Source organism: Solanum dulcamara, chromosome 2, assembly GCF_947179165.1.
Source record: "Solanum dulcamara chromosome 2, daSolDulc1.2, whole genome shotgun sequence".
NCBI lineage: Eukaryota > Viridiplantae > Streptophyta > Magnoliopsida > Solanales > Solanaceae > Solanum > Solanum dulcamara.
In genome coordinates, this window is record NC_077238.1 from 74,989,518 (window position 1) to 75,004,849 (window position 15,332).

The 15,332-nt window shown below is 32.1% G+C and overlaps 1 protein-coding gene across 1 annotated transcript; it reads left to right on the forward strand.

The window, feature by feature from the left end:
- Positions 1-13,125: 13,125 nt before the first annotated feature.
- On the forward strand, positions 13,126-13,741 carry LOC129877125 (ethylene-responsive transcription factor 13-like). The gene has a single exon (XM_055952609.1). The coding sequence runs from the start codon at positions 13,141-13,143 to the stop codon at positions 13,702-13,704; it is 564 nt and encodes a 187-aa protein (XP_055808584.1). The 5' UTR covers positions 13,126-13,140; the 3' UTR covers positions 13,705-13,741.
- Positions 13,742-15,332: the final 1,591 nt, after the last annotated feature.

The window sequence follows — 15,332 nt, forward strand, 5'->3', positions numbered from 1 at the left end:
AAGACTTTATGTTCTCGAAAAAATTGGTACAAGCTTGGTCACATTCAAAAGAAACATCTTTCTTCATAAGGCGATTAAATGGTTGACATCTCCCAGCCAGATTTGAGATAAACCTCCTAAGGTATGCTAATTTTCCCTGTAAGCTTTTTAACTCATGAATATTTTTTGGCCCAAGCATATTCAAAATAGCATCTATCTTATCTTGGTCAATCTCAATTCTTCAATGTCGAACAACAAAATCGAAAAACTTTCCCAAAGTAACTCCAAAGGCACATTTTAAAGAGTTCATTTTGAGTTGGTATCTTCGAAGTCGTTCAAACACCATTCTCAAATCTTGCAAGTGATCATCATTCTTCCTTTATTTCACCATTAATTCATCAACATAGCACTCAACATTTTTATAAAGCATGTCACCAAAAATATTCTGCATGGCACGTTGATAAATAGCCCAGTATTTTTTAAATCAAAAGGCATTACTTTATAGCAATATATACCTTTAGGAGTGCGAAATGCAGTAAGTTCTTCATCCCTTGGTGCCATGCGAATTTGATTGTATCCAAATGAACCATCCATGAAATACATTATCTCATATCTAGTTGTGGCATCAATCATAAGCTCAGGGATTGGAAGAGGAAATTCATCCTTGGGGCATGCATTATTAAGATCTCTAAAGTCAACACAAACTCAGATTTGGCCATTTTTCTTTCTTACAGGTACAATACTTGAAATCCATGTAGGATATTTGACTTCACGAATAAAACCTACTTCAATGAGCCTGTTAACTTCAGTTTCAATCAAAGGAACCAGTTCAGGTCTAAAGCGACGTTGAGCTTGTTTAACAGGACGAGTGCCTCGTTTCACAGCAAGATGATGAACTGCAACTTTAGGGTCTAATCCTGGCATTTCTTTGTAACTCCAAGCAAATACATCCCTAAATTCCATAAGCAGCTCAATATATTTCTTCTCTTCATCGCCATCCAGTGAAGCACTTACATATGTAGGCCTTATATCATCATCAACCCCAAGATTTATTTCCTTTAATGCATCAACAATATTCTTTACCCCTCCCTAGAGTTCAGGTAGCGCATCTTCAGCATCATCATCTTCTTGAGGATCACCATCATTAAAACATATGTGATGGCAAGCATGAATATCAACAAACTTATCCTCAATTTTTGCATATAGTTAAGTACTTTCCTCGTTACAAATTGTGATGTGATTTGATGATCCCACACTTTATTCATCTTCATCTCACTCCCTGGTGTGAACTATGGTATGAGTTCTTGCTCTCAGGATATTTTCGCATGAAACTATAAGTTTTGTTTCTCGCCTCATTCTAGAAGGAATAAAATTGGCAATTCTTGGGTGAATTATGCTCTCGAGCGTGTTCCCGTTCTTCCATTGTTCTATAATTTCTTTGGATGGTATTTCTTCTTCATTGGTACCAATCAATCAAATACTAAAGTTTTTGGAGTTGATTTGATAAGCCGATCAAATGCAGAAACATTAGGAGTCATGTCATTAAATCGATCAAACACAGAAGGCTTCTTGTTGAACATCATAGGTTCTTCCACAGGGGTAATATAGTTGATGCTTATCCTTTATATATAGATTCGAACTGGCGACGGTTGTTTGTAACCCAAGCCTTTCGCGATTGCTTGATAACATACCCTCTCTCTATCATCATCCTTTGAGTTGGATTTAGGCCATGATTTGCCTTTTCAATAATTTTATTTGGAAACTTCCCTACTTTAAAAGCTTCTTGGGATTGTACCCTGCTTTCACCAACAACTTATATGCATTTGGGTAAAAACCCTCATTTGTACGCTTTTTAGGAAGTGATTCATACGAATCATGATTTGATGGTCTGACAAATCCTTCTATTATTTTTGAAGATGATTTGATTGCATCAATTTGCTTGATAGGAAATGTCAACTTGTTAATCTGCAACTCTGAGGGTGGGATCTTGACCTCATTTGTCTTTGGGATATAGTGAGAAGTAGGAATCACTCTCTTATTTGAAGATGCCTCACTTTTCTTAGGTAATTTACTCATATCTGAAAGTGTTTTATTCTTTTCAATCATGACCCTCGTATTATCAGGTGCTACATCATTCATCAAAGGAACAAGCGATAATGTGTTAATATCTATCGATTTGAAGTCACCACATATAATAATTTTTGGTGGTGATGTGCCTAGGACATCACCACCATCATGTATTTCGACAAAGTTGCAACGAACTATGGGATCGAGTGAACCAAAAGTGACAGAGACTTGATTTGAACTCTCCTTCTCATCTTTAAGCAATATCTTTCCTTTACGGGCCAAGTCCATGATCTTTTCCATAAAGATAAAACCTTTTCAATAGGATGGCCCATCAAACGATGATATTTGCAGTAATTTGGATTATTAGTCCTCCCAGCCTTATTTGGACACTTCATTTCAGGTAGCTCAAAGAGTTTTAATGCTAGAAGCTCCTCAAAAATTACTAGAACATTTGAGTCCAAGAATGGATACTCGTTTGCTTGCATTTCTTTCAAAGTCAGCTTTCTACCAGCATTATTCTGAAAAGTCGTGGTCTTCACCCTTTGATTCTTACTTAGATTTGTAGCCACTTTTAAAGGTACGACATTAACATTCATCGACTCCTTATTTCCAAACTTAGGTGTCGATTTTCCTCCTTTCTTTACCACTATTTTGTCTTTTTCCTTGCGAGGCTCATAATTAAGTGGTCCTTCAATTCCACTTGCAGACATTCTCAACTCCATATCATGAGAACATATGACTGTTCCTCAAATGATTTGGGTTTAATACCCTGTAGGATATAACAAAGTCCCCAACGCATTTTTTGAATACACATTTCTACTATGGAAGTTTCACTAAGCCATCCTTACAATTGAGGCTTGCTTTTCTCCATCGGTTCATGAAATCGATGACATGTTCCTCTTCCCATTGATGTATATTTATGAGTTCAACCATGCTCACAATACACCTTGTGCTATAGAAATGATTGAAAAATTCTTGCTCAAGTTGTTACCAACTATCAATAGAGCCATCCTCGAGATCCTTATATTAGTCAAAGGCATTTTCTTGTAAGGAGCGCATAATTTTTTTGACCAGATAATCTCCATATGTTCCAGCATTATTGGAAGTTTCAACAAAATGGGCAATGTGTTGCTTTGGATTTTCCTTTCTTTCAAATTGTTGAAATTTTGGAGGTTGATAACCTGTAGGCATCTTCAAAACATCGATTCTTGAAGTGTATGGATTTGCATACGTAAATAATGACTTTGAAGGCATGTCATACTTATCTTTGATAGTTCCCATAATGAAGTTCTTCAGCTGATGAATGGGAATTCCTCCTTCAACGGATACTTACAGCTCATCACCCACATTTATTTGCTTTGTAAATGAATCTCCCTTTTCTTGTATTATGGAACATTTTCCAGGTGCATGACTTGATTTCTACTCCATAACATTTTCAACTTTGTCCGTCAATGTGATAATTCGATTATCCTGATCTTGCACATATTTATTTAGACCTTTGATTGCCTTAGTCAAACTCGCCAGTTGTTCTTCAATAGTTAAGGTGTTAGTCATCATCACTTGGATGGCCATTATGTATTATGGAGTAAAGCACGGATTTTCTATCAAACTGAAATTTATTTAAAATAAGTTACGTGGAGTGACTGGGGAAGATCTAGTGATCAAGACATCATTTTCATCTTGAATAGTGCAATTCCTTATGTTAAAAGCACTAAGTCGAGCCAACATCTTTTCAACAATATCAACTATATTCTCTCCTTCTTCCAATTCATTCGGAAAGAATCTTTCCTCCTTTGAAGATGGAAGATCAAAAATAAGAACTGATGCGGACGGCACTAGAAGTGTTTGTTGTCCTAGCAAGTTTGCTCTGTTCCTGATGATGGGTCCCAAACTTCCCATAGTAGCATTCAGTATGTTCTCCACCTCAGAAGAAAATTTGGAATCAGTAGCCTTAGCAACAGTAGTCCTGGAGTCAAACTTCTTAGATGACATTTAAGTATTCTTGAAGCTTAATGATCGATGTAAAGAGATGAGAGGTAGAGATTGTCCCACTGGGCGTGCCAAAATTTATAAACAATAAATTTTTGAGCCGAAAAAAATAAATAATCAAGACCGAAAAATTAGAGTAACAAGGTGTAATATTTGATTTTAAAATGTAGTGCGTGTTACAATCTCTATGATAATCCTCTGATTCTTCAAATAATATGGAATATGTTGAACTTGAATTTGATTTAGAGTCAAAGGCTTGAATAGCTTGATCTTGAATCTTCGTCTTCAAATTTGGATTTGAATTATTCGTCACAAACACTTGTACGGCTATGACGAATAATAAATATGAACAAGTAACTTGATCTCAAACTTTTTGATATTTTCCTTCGTTCTTGATCTTGAACTTGAACTTGAATTTGATTACTTGAACTTTGTAGCTTTATAGAGAATTTGTGGCCTTTGATCCACGAGCTCTCTTCTTGCTTCTTGTTCTTTCAAAACCCTCCTCTCTGAGAATAATGAGAACCCCTATTTATAGTTGTAGGGAGTGGTATCCCTGTGTGATTTGATTGGTCGGTTTGAACTGACCAATCAGATGCCTTTGGTGAAGAGCCTCAATTTGATTGGTCAGAACATGTCACATATACATTGTCATTATTCTAGTGGCTCATTTCATTTGACTTGGATTGCCACATAACTTTGACATGTGGCATGATTTTAGTGGCTTATTTAATTTGACTTGAATTGCCACCTAACTTTGGCACATGGCATGATTCTAGTGACTTATTTAATTTGACTTGGATAGCCACATAACTTTGACACGTGACATGATTTTAGTGGCCTATTTATTTTGACTTGGATTGCCACATAACTTCAACACGTGTCATGATTTTAGTGGCTCATTTATTTGACTTAAATTGCCATATTATTTGAACTATTTTCTTGAATTTAATATAGTCCAAATTAATTTATCAATTTAAATCCAATAAAATTTTAATACTTACAAAACTCTTAGTTGATTTTTTTAAGCGTAAAGGTTCTTTTATTATAGGATCTTAGTTATTTATATTGATAGTATGATGTATTTTTATATCATCAGCTCAGTTTAGTTGGTTATGGTAGATTATTATTTTATTTTTCAGGTTATCCTATCAGGTTTGATATATGAAGAATTACTTGTTATCGATAATTTAATTTAATGTTACGAAATTGTCAGTATACATACCTTACAAAATATCCATTGAACAGTTTAAAATCTTTATATATTGATGGAAATAATGGTAAAAATGTTAGAATAGTTTTCTATATCATGGGAAATTAATTGATTATTCTTATCCACATCGGTGGTGAAAGGCTTCCTTGATAGTCTTATGTCTCTGTCCTTTTATATACTTTGATATACTACACTTCCCATCCTTCTAAAAAAACTACGATATTAATAATATAAGGTATTGTTTTTATTTTAGTTAGTACTATTTTTATTTTAATACACTATATTTAATTAATATAACAAATTAAATAATCAAATAAAAAAATATTACTATTAATTTAATATTATTAATACACTTTATTTAATAGTACTATTTTTATAGTACCTGATATCAAATGACCCCTAGGTGCATTTAACAACGCCAACACATGCTCCACTACAATAAGAAAAAGATAGAGAATCGAGGAAAACCTATGATCAGTAATTACTTCTTATGACAAGAAAAAAATATAATATTGTTATAAAATAAACTAACTTAGCAAATTAATAAGAAAGAAATAGTAAGAAAAAGAGAGAGAGTTGAGAGAACTAAGTATCTGTGTGTGCTCTTTTATTGCAGAAAATATGGTCATTTATAACCAAATGGAAAGAAAAAGTAGTGGGCAACTTGTCCCCTTTAGATGATCCCCATTATAAAAGGAGCATCCACTATCATCTATATTATAATACTCCCTCTTGGATGTCTATGTAAAATAAAAAATTCTAGTGAAAAAACAAATATATATAGTTATTCTCAATACCCATAGATGTTGTGTCTCGTTAAAACCTTATTAGGAAAAATCAGTGGAAAAAAGCTTAGTGAAGGAAAAAGAGTACATACATCTGGTAATACGCCTTGAGTGCTGCCTCATTAAAAACCTTATCAGGAAAATTCATTGAGACAAAACCTTGGTTAAAGGAAAAAGAATACAACGCGTATTTTACACTCCCTGATGAAAACTGCATTTGATATTTTGGAGACAACGCATTCCAATCTTATATCTTAGCTTCTCAAAAATTGATGTTGGTAATGCCTTTGTGAATAAATCTGCAATATTATCACTCGAACGAACTTGTTGTACATCAATATCACCATTTTTCTAGAGATCATGTGTGAAGAATAATTTTGGTGAAATATGTTTCGTTCAGTCTCCTTTTATGAAGCCATCTTTCAATTGAGCTATGCATGCAGCATTGTCTTCGAATATAACTGTGGGTACTTTGACATCATTTTTCAGGCCACATCTTTCTTTGATGAACTATATCATTGATCTCAACCAAACACATTCTCTACTTGCTTCATAAATTGTTATTATTTCAACATGATTTGAAGAAGTAGCAACAATAGACTGCTTTGTAAATCGCCATGATATAACAATTCCTCCGCATGTAATAAATAGTCTATTTGAGATTGAGTTTTATGTGGTCTGATAAATAACTTGCATCTACATAACCAATAAGGTCTACACAGCCTTTGTTAGTATAAAATAAACTCATATCAATAGTACCATTTAGGTATCGTAAAATATGTTTGATACAATTTCAATGTCTTCGCATTGGGGATAAACTATATCTTGCCAGCAAATTAACAAAAAATGTTATATCAGGCCTGGTTGTGTTAGCAAGATACATAAGTGCACCAATAGCACTGAGATATGGTACTTCAGAACCAAAAAGTTCTTCATTATCTTTTGGAGGTCGAAATGGATCTTTATCCAATTCAAGCGATCGAACAATCGTTGGAGTACTTAATGGATGTGCTTTGTCCATGTAAAATCATTTTAAGATTTTCTCAGTATAGGCAGATTGGTGGACAAAGACTCCGTCTGCTAAATGTTCAATTTGCAGACCCAGACAAAGTTTTGCCTTTCCAAGGTCTTTCATCTCAAATTCTTTCTTTAAATATTCAATCGCCTTTTGGACCTCTTCAGGGGTTCCAATGAGATTTATGTCATCAACGTAAACAGCGAGTATAACAAAATCTGATTCTGTTTTCTTAATAAAAACACATGGACAAATGATATCATTTATATAACCTTCATTTATCAAGTACTCACTAAGGCGATTATACCACATACGCCCTCAGATTATATAATGATCTTTGCAATTTGATTGAATACATCTCCCGAAACTTAGTACATACTTCAGGCAATTTTAATCTTTTTGGAATTTTCATATAAATTTCATTATCAAGTGAACCATAAAGGTAAGTTGTAACTACATCCATTAGATGTATTCCATCCATAACAGGTGAATATGTTTCTTCATAGTTGACCCCGAGTCTTTGAGAGAATTCTTGTGCAACAAGGCGTGCCTTATATCTTACAATTTCATTTCTCTCATTTTGTTTTCCCACAAAATCCATTTATAGCCAACTGGTTTTACACCTTCAGAGGTTTGAACTACAAGTCCAAAAATCTCACGTTTAGCAAGTGAGTCTAATTCTGATTGAATTGCCTTTTGTCATTCTGGCCAATCACATCTACATCAATATTCTTTGATGGATTTAAGCTCAAGACTTTCACTATCTTGCATGAGGTTAAGTGCAACATTATATGCAAAAATATTATCCATCGTAATTTTTTATCGATCTAAATTTATCTCATCACCGATAAAACTTATTGACCGTTCTTCATTCACTTGAGTCTCGAGTTCACTGATTTCTTCAGAAACATCAGGATTACTTAAATCTTGACCTTTTTCAAGAGGTTCTTTTATAGTATCATTTTTATTATTTCTCATACTTTTCTTTCTAGGATTTTTATCCTTTGAACCTAATGGTCTACCACGCTTCAGGCGTGTTTGGGATTCAGAAGCTATGATACCAGTAGATGGTCCTTTTGAGACATCAATCCTGATAAGCATATTCACTGCAGGAATATGTGACTTAGTTATCCATTTCAAATCAGTAAATGCATCTGGTATTTGATTTGTTATTTTTTGTAAGTGGATGATCTTCTGGACATCCTGCTCACATATGCGGGTACGTGGATCAAAATGAAATAGTGATGAAACTTTCCACACAATTTCTCTTTCTCTTTTGGGTTCCGTTTTCTCTCCCCCTAATTGGGGGAAAGTTGTTTCATCAAACTGACAATTTGCAAATCGAGCAGTAAATAAGTCTCCTGTTAACGGTTCAAGGTATCGAATAATGAAGGCTGAGTCAAACCCAATATATATGCCTAACCTTCGTTGAGGGCCCATCTTGGTATGTTATGGTGGTGCTGTAGGCCCGTATACCGCATAACCAAAAATTAGTCGATGGGCTATATTTGGCTCATGACCAAATACTAATTGTGATAAAGAGTATTTATTATAATTTGTCGGTCGGAAACGTATAAGTACTGTTGCATGTAAGATAGCATGACCCAAAATAATAATTGGCAATTTCATTTTCATAAGTAGAGGTCTTGCTATCAATTATAGGCGCTTAATAAATGACTCTGCAAGGCCATTTTGAGTATGAACATGAGCAACAAGATGTTCAATTTTTATCTCAATTGATAAGTAATAATCATCAAAAGCTTGGGAGGTAAATTCTCCATCATTATCAAGGCGAATAGCTTTAACTGGATAATCTGGGAATTGCGCCCTTAATATTATTATTTGTGCTAATAAATTCACACATGAGACCATCTTGATGATGAATCTATAAGGTCCATAAAATATCTAAACAATTCACTAGATAGATGAATAGGTCCACATATATCTCCATGTATACGCTCTAAAAAAGTTAGGAGATTCGATGCCAATATTCAAGGTTGATGGTCTGTAATTAATTTGCTCTGATAACAAGCAGCACATGAAAATTCATCATTCGTAAGAATCTTCAAGTTCTTTAAAGGATGTCCAGTTAAATTTTCAAAAATTCATCTCATCATTATTGATCCAGGATGACCTATTCGATCATGTCATATCAAAAATGTATTTAGATCAGTAAACTTCTGGTTTACGATCAAATGTGCTTCAATTGCACTAATTTCTGCATAATATAGCCCAGACGACAAAGTTGGTAAATTTTTCAAAATATATTTCTAGCCTGAGACACTCTTGGTTATACCAAGGTATTCAATATTCATTTCATTTAGTGTCACTACATGATATTCATTTCTGCGGATATCTTTAGAACTTAATAAGTTTTTTGAGGATTTAGAAGAGAACAATGCAACTTCTATAACAATTTGTGTCCCCTTAGGTAGAAATATAGTAGCTCTTCTGGAGCCTTCAATCATTTTTGAATTACCAGAAGTTGTAGTAACATTTTTTTTCTTCTAAACAAGTAGAAAAAATATTTTTCGTCTTTAAAAATGGCATGAGTCATTTCACTATCAATTACACAAATATCCTCGTGATTGATCATTGATCCAAACAAAATTTGAGGCATATCCATATTTTTCTTCAAAAAAAAATAAAGTAAATATTATAATTAAAACATGACTCATTATATAAATTTTATTTATTTACATGAATTAGAAAAATATAAATATATTATTTAGTACAAACAAATAAAAAGAAAATTATTTAAATATTATCCGGCTTATCAATATTCATATTTTCTTTTAGAAAATTGAAGAAATCAGTTGCATCCAGATTCATAAGCTCAATATTATCTTATGAGATAAAGTTTATCTCTGAATTGGTTTCTACTATCTTCAAGAATGCCTGATATTGCTGAACTAGACGTTTTGATGACCGACAGGTCCGTGAGCAGTGCCCTATACCTCCACATCTATGACATATACTTTCTAAATTTTTTTTGGTATAGCTTCTTGATTTTTACTCTTTTTTTTGTATTGTTGATCATTTTTTGGTGCCAGACGAGCATTATGATTATAATTTTTTCTTCGACCACGACTGGGGCTATGACCCCTTTCTCGTTGGTTATAGTTTGCCTGATTTACTTCAAAAAGTGGCAAAGAAACAACGGATTGACTATCATGATTTTTCATCAACAGTTCGTTATGTCGTTCAACAATAAGAAGGCGAGAGAGTAATTCATAATATTTTTTAAAACCCTTTTCGCGATATTGCTGCTGCAGGAGCTTTGTGGGTGAAAATGTGGAGTGTGTTTTTTAAGTTTGTCTTGCTCAATGATTTCTTCTCCGCATAAATTTAACTGTGCTATAATTCTAAACAAGGCAAAATTATATTCAATTATATTTTTAAAATTCATTAATCTCAAATTGAGTCAATCATGACGTGCCTGTGGAAGATGACCAACTTCAGGTGATCATATCTTTCTTTTAGATTCTTCCACAGTTTAAGGGGGCCTTTTAATGTGATGTACTGTAATTTTAACCCCTCATCAAGATGGTGGAAGAGAAATATCATGGCTTTGGCACGGTCTTGACTAGATGCTTTACTGTCATCTTTGATGGTATCTGTCAGACCCATCGATTCTAGGTGTATTTCGGTATCGAGTGTCCATGATGACTAGTCTTTTCCAGATATATCAAGAGCAACAAATTCAAGTTTAGAGATATTAGACATTTTAAAAAAATAAAATCCTTATCCTTTTTGTTATATTTTTAAAATAGTTCAAAGTAATAAAGTCTCGTGCTAATAACATGTTATAAAACAAACTAACTTAACAAATTAATAAGAAAGAGAAATAGTAAGAGAAAGAGAGAGAGTTGAGAGAATTGAGTATCTATGCTCTTTCATTGCAGAAAATATGGTCATTTATAGCCAAATGAAAAGAAGAAATAGTGGGCAACTTGTCCCCTTTAAGTGGGCCCCATTACAAATGGAGCATCCACTATCATCTATATTATAATAAATATATATATATATGTAGACACACATGACATAACATTACTTAGTTTACTTAATTTGCCAATTGATTTAATGAGAAAACAAATTGAGCTCTTTCATTTCAATCTTATCCATTATATGTTGCAAAATTATTAAACCAAAATATGATTAGACAAATACAATAAGTTTAGGTCATATTTTATAAATTATATGCTTCACATGGGAGGATTAACAAAACAAGAGAAATAATAGTGATGAATACTCTTTTATAAAGATAAAACATTTTTAAAAGATTGTCCATGAAAAAGACAATGTGAGGAAAATAATATTCTAGCTAACAGACAGTACTAAAATAGCACACACATGAAAATGATATTATAAGTTAAAATTAAATAATAATGCATTCAATCAATAAGGTGTCAGTACAGGATAATATTAATCCCTGAACTATATTCAAAGTTCCAAAGACACCTTATTTTGACGGAAATTCGAGTACTTCCTAAAAAATTTAAAGATAAAATAAATATTCCCTTCATTCCATATTAAGTAAATTTATAAGGCAATACACACATATTAAGAAAAATATTAAAGGACATAATTTGAATCATATTTTTTACTATTGTCCTTTATAAAATCATAAATATAACTTTGCAATCATAAATATAACTTTGCAAGTAGTGTGATTTATCTCTTAAAAAATATAAAATTTCAATAAATGAAAGGACAAATATAAAAAAAAGTTTCAAATATTTATCTTGAACTTTGAATAATAAAAATTTCCTCAAAAATTCACTTAATATGAAATAGAGCGAGTATTATGTGACATAAAAAGTGTTCACACTGAACCCATGTCGTCTCCATTATACAATTAAATGCATCTAATTAATTATAGCAGATTTTGGCTAAATTTGTAATTGGGTTGAAGAACTTGACTATGTCTGCAAATTCTGACAAATTATTAATTGCTCAATTGGTAACGACTGAATGTTTAAATAACCTTAACTCGGTTTGTGTCTCGTCCCTGACACGGTTCAAATTTTGGCTTTTTTAGGTGAGTTTAGTAAGTTAATACGAACAAATTAACATAATTTAACGATCTTTCTATATTACTCTAATAATGATTAGTTAACTTGTTCTTGACTAACCCAAAAATAGGCATTCTTTAAGAAAGAAAATTACTACTACTACTGGTCTGATTATATTGGCTGGTACGCCTATATATAGTATCAAATGATTAAAAAGAAAATGAAACTAAAATTATTCAAACGTCATTTGATAGCGATGACAAATTATTGACAATTTAAATCTTTGATCTTTAGAAGAATCAAATAGGTAAAAATTATTTATGCCCCCAATTTTGTTGTAAAAGTTAAAATTCCCTCCAACTTTGAAATATAGATATTCTTCTTTTTTTAAAAAATAAATTATAATATGCTCAAGATTGCAAAAGTTGATGATCTCGAAGTTTTAGAAGCTTAGTTAATCAGAGTACGACTGGTTAGAAGACATAAATTATATGAAAACAAAGGTACGATTGGTTAGAAGACATAAATTATATGAAAACAAACACTAACATATAAAATGAAACATATTATACGGTAAAGTTTGAATTGAAGTTTCAACATATGTTCATATTTCACTTCTTTTTTTTAAAATGAAATATGATTTATACTTATACGTTTTAAAAGTTATTAGAAATACTCATAAGTTTTATTATCATTTTTATAATGAATTAGATAATACATTATCAAAAAATTAAAACACAATATTTTAATTTTAAAAAAACTACTAATAAGACAATTATCAGCTAATACAATTCGTCAAATTATAATTAGTTATGAAGATTAATCCATGTAAAGAAATACATAATAACTATAGTAAGTAGCTATTTTTAAAAATAAATTCTTCCCTTATTCTAGATCAAGCGTGCTTTAATGAAGGAAAAGGATAGATAAAATTAGTTTAGATGTCTAAGGATTGTGTTTACACCCCCACCCCACCCCACCCCTTACACCTATATATATAAAGCATTTGTGCCTTTCAATTTCAACTACATAAAAATAGCAAAGAAAGAAATCCCACTTCCCCTTCCAACTATAACAATGCATCAAGAAATAATTTCAACTGATTTTGATCTAAGCATTCTTGATTTTGAACTAGAGCATCAAATCAACGGCTCCAACACAGACTCAATCTCCTCCGATTTATTCGTTGATCATATGTGGGAGAAAGTAGACGAAAATGAAGATAATATACCTCGTTCATCATCACAAGTATCGAATAACTGGAAGAGATACAGAGGCGTGCGTAGGCGATCGTGGGGAAAATTTGCTGCCGAAATTAGAGATCCGAAAAGAAAAGGCGCTAGGCTTTGGCTCGGAACATACGAGACTTCCGAGGACGCGGCGTTGGCTTATGACCGAGCCGCATTTAAATTAAGGGGTACGCGGGCCTTATTGAATTTTCCTCACTTGATTGACACGAACGTCGCTGAGCTGAACAGAGTTCGGCCTAAGCGACGTTCTCGCTCACCCGAAATTAATAAAAAAGAAGAAATTCCGAGTCCTAAAAGGAGAAATCCTCAGCTAATAAACAGCCTAGCTAAAGCTAATAATATCATACATATGTTTGAAATCACTAGTTGGGCATTTTATCCTCAGGGATAAAAAATAAATAAATCATTTTCTAAGTTTGAATTAAAAATATATGGAGATGAAAGTACTCTTTTTTTTCTTTTTTTTTTCGTGAAAAAAGGCTGAGCTTATGAGCTTATTATTCCTTTTTTACGTTCTCATGTTTTAATTCCCTCATATTGTAAATTTCAAATTTGTTTATATATAAAAAGAATGGATCTAATTTTATTAGTGTCTATAGCTGATAGGTTGTGTATGAATATGTTTTGCATTTTGACGTGGATCTTCAATAATAAGTACGTTAACAGGGGCGGATCTATGTGTATGGGTGGGGGTACCATGGCATTCGGTGACCTCGATTAAAATTTTATATATATATATATATGTGTGTATATGTGTAACAAATTAATATATATTAAACTTGCCGCTGGTTGAACAAAATAGTGAATAATTCAACTTGTAAAAGTCTGAATGTTGCATGTGATGGTTTAGGGTTCAAACCTTGACAACATTATTTTTTCTTTGCTTTGTGCGAAGGGCTTCAAGTCTTCCTTCTTTTTTTCCTCTCTTTTTTTGGCTTTTACATTAACATGTGCAAGGGCTTCTGTTCCACCCCCCACCCACCCCCCCACCCCCCACAATTAGGTCTTCTTTATTTGCTATTATTTATTTATTTAATTAACTATTTTTTGCTTGATTTAATTAATGATATTTTTATTTACTATCTCTTTTACTAAGTATTAATCTCTAATTAATACAAGTGTTGTGTGTGTATTCTATATCAATTATTAATTAGTATTAAATTTTGAACAACACATAACTACTAATAAAAATATATTTAAATAGTATTTATTTTTTAAAAAATAAGTTTTAAAAATGATGGATATTATTATATTAGAGCTTTTGAATTTAAAGGCTCTTTCGATCTTTGACCGACATTCACATTAAGTGAAGATAATTGAGTTGAAGCTACAATTTTTTATTTTTTCTCAACTCTATGGTATTTAATTAGATGATTTATCCACGTTCGAATTTTTAACGTGGAAAATCTCTTGTTTTCTCAAAGTTTTATAGAATAAGTTCTCTTATACCTAAAAAAAACTACATAGGTATATATCTTTAATATTAGAATATCTAAAAAAGAAAAATGCTACTAAATATGCATATTTGATCGATTTGGTTATAAAAATCGGAAAAAAAATAATCCAAATCATAACCCAAAATTAAAGGAACCGACCCATTTATTCTCTTTAGAATATATGACATCCGTAATCTCCAAATCCTGAATCTGCCTTTGAATACATAGTAATATTAAGATTGTCAATTGATTTATGTAATCTTGATATACGTATAAACTCCTTAATAACATCGAATTAGACCATCTCTTTCCATGCAAAGGAAGAATTAGTAGTAGGATATCAAAGCAAATATTGAGGTATCAAATTTAAGCTATTTACTTCGCCTCATATATAAATCTATAGTTAGAGATAAAAGCTAAAAATTTAAATTTTACAAAACGCAAGTTTTTGAAATTTTGATAAATTATTTATAAATATTAAGTCAATTTATAAATACAAATACAAATTAAAGCCTAAATTTTTGGGTTCGATAAGCTAAACCCTAGCTCCACTCCTATGAAAAAGAAAGAAGAAATAAGAAGC

Bases quoted from the DNA above. Each gene is read 5' to 3' on its own strand.
- LOC129877125 (XM_055952609.1), top strand. From the start codon at position 13,141: ATGCATCAAGAAATAATTTCAACTGATTTTGATCTAAGCATTCTTGAT.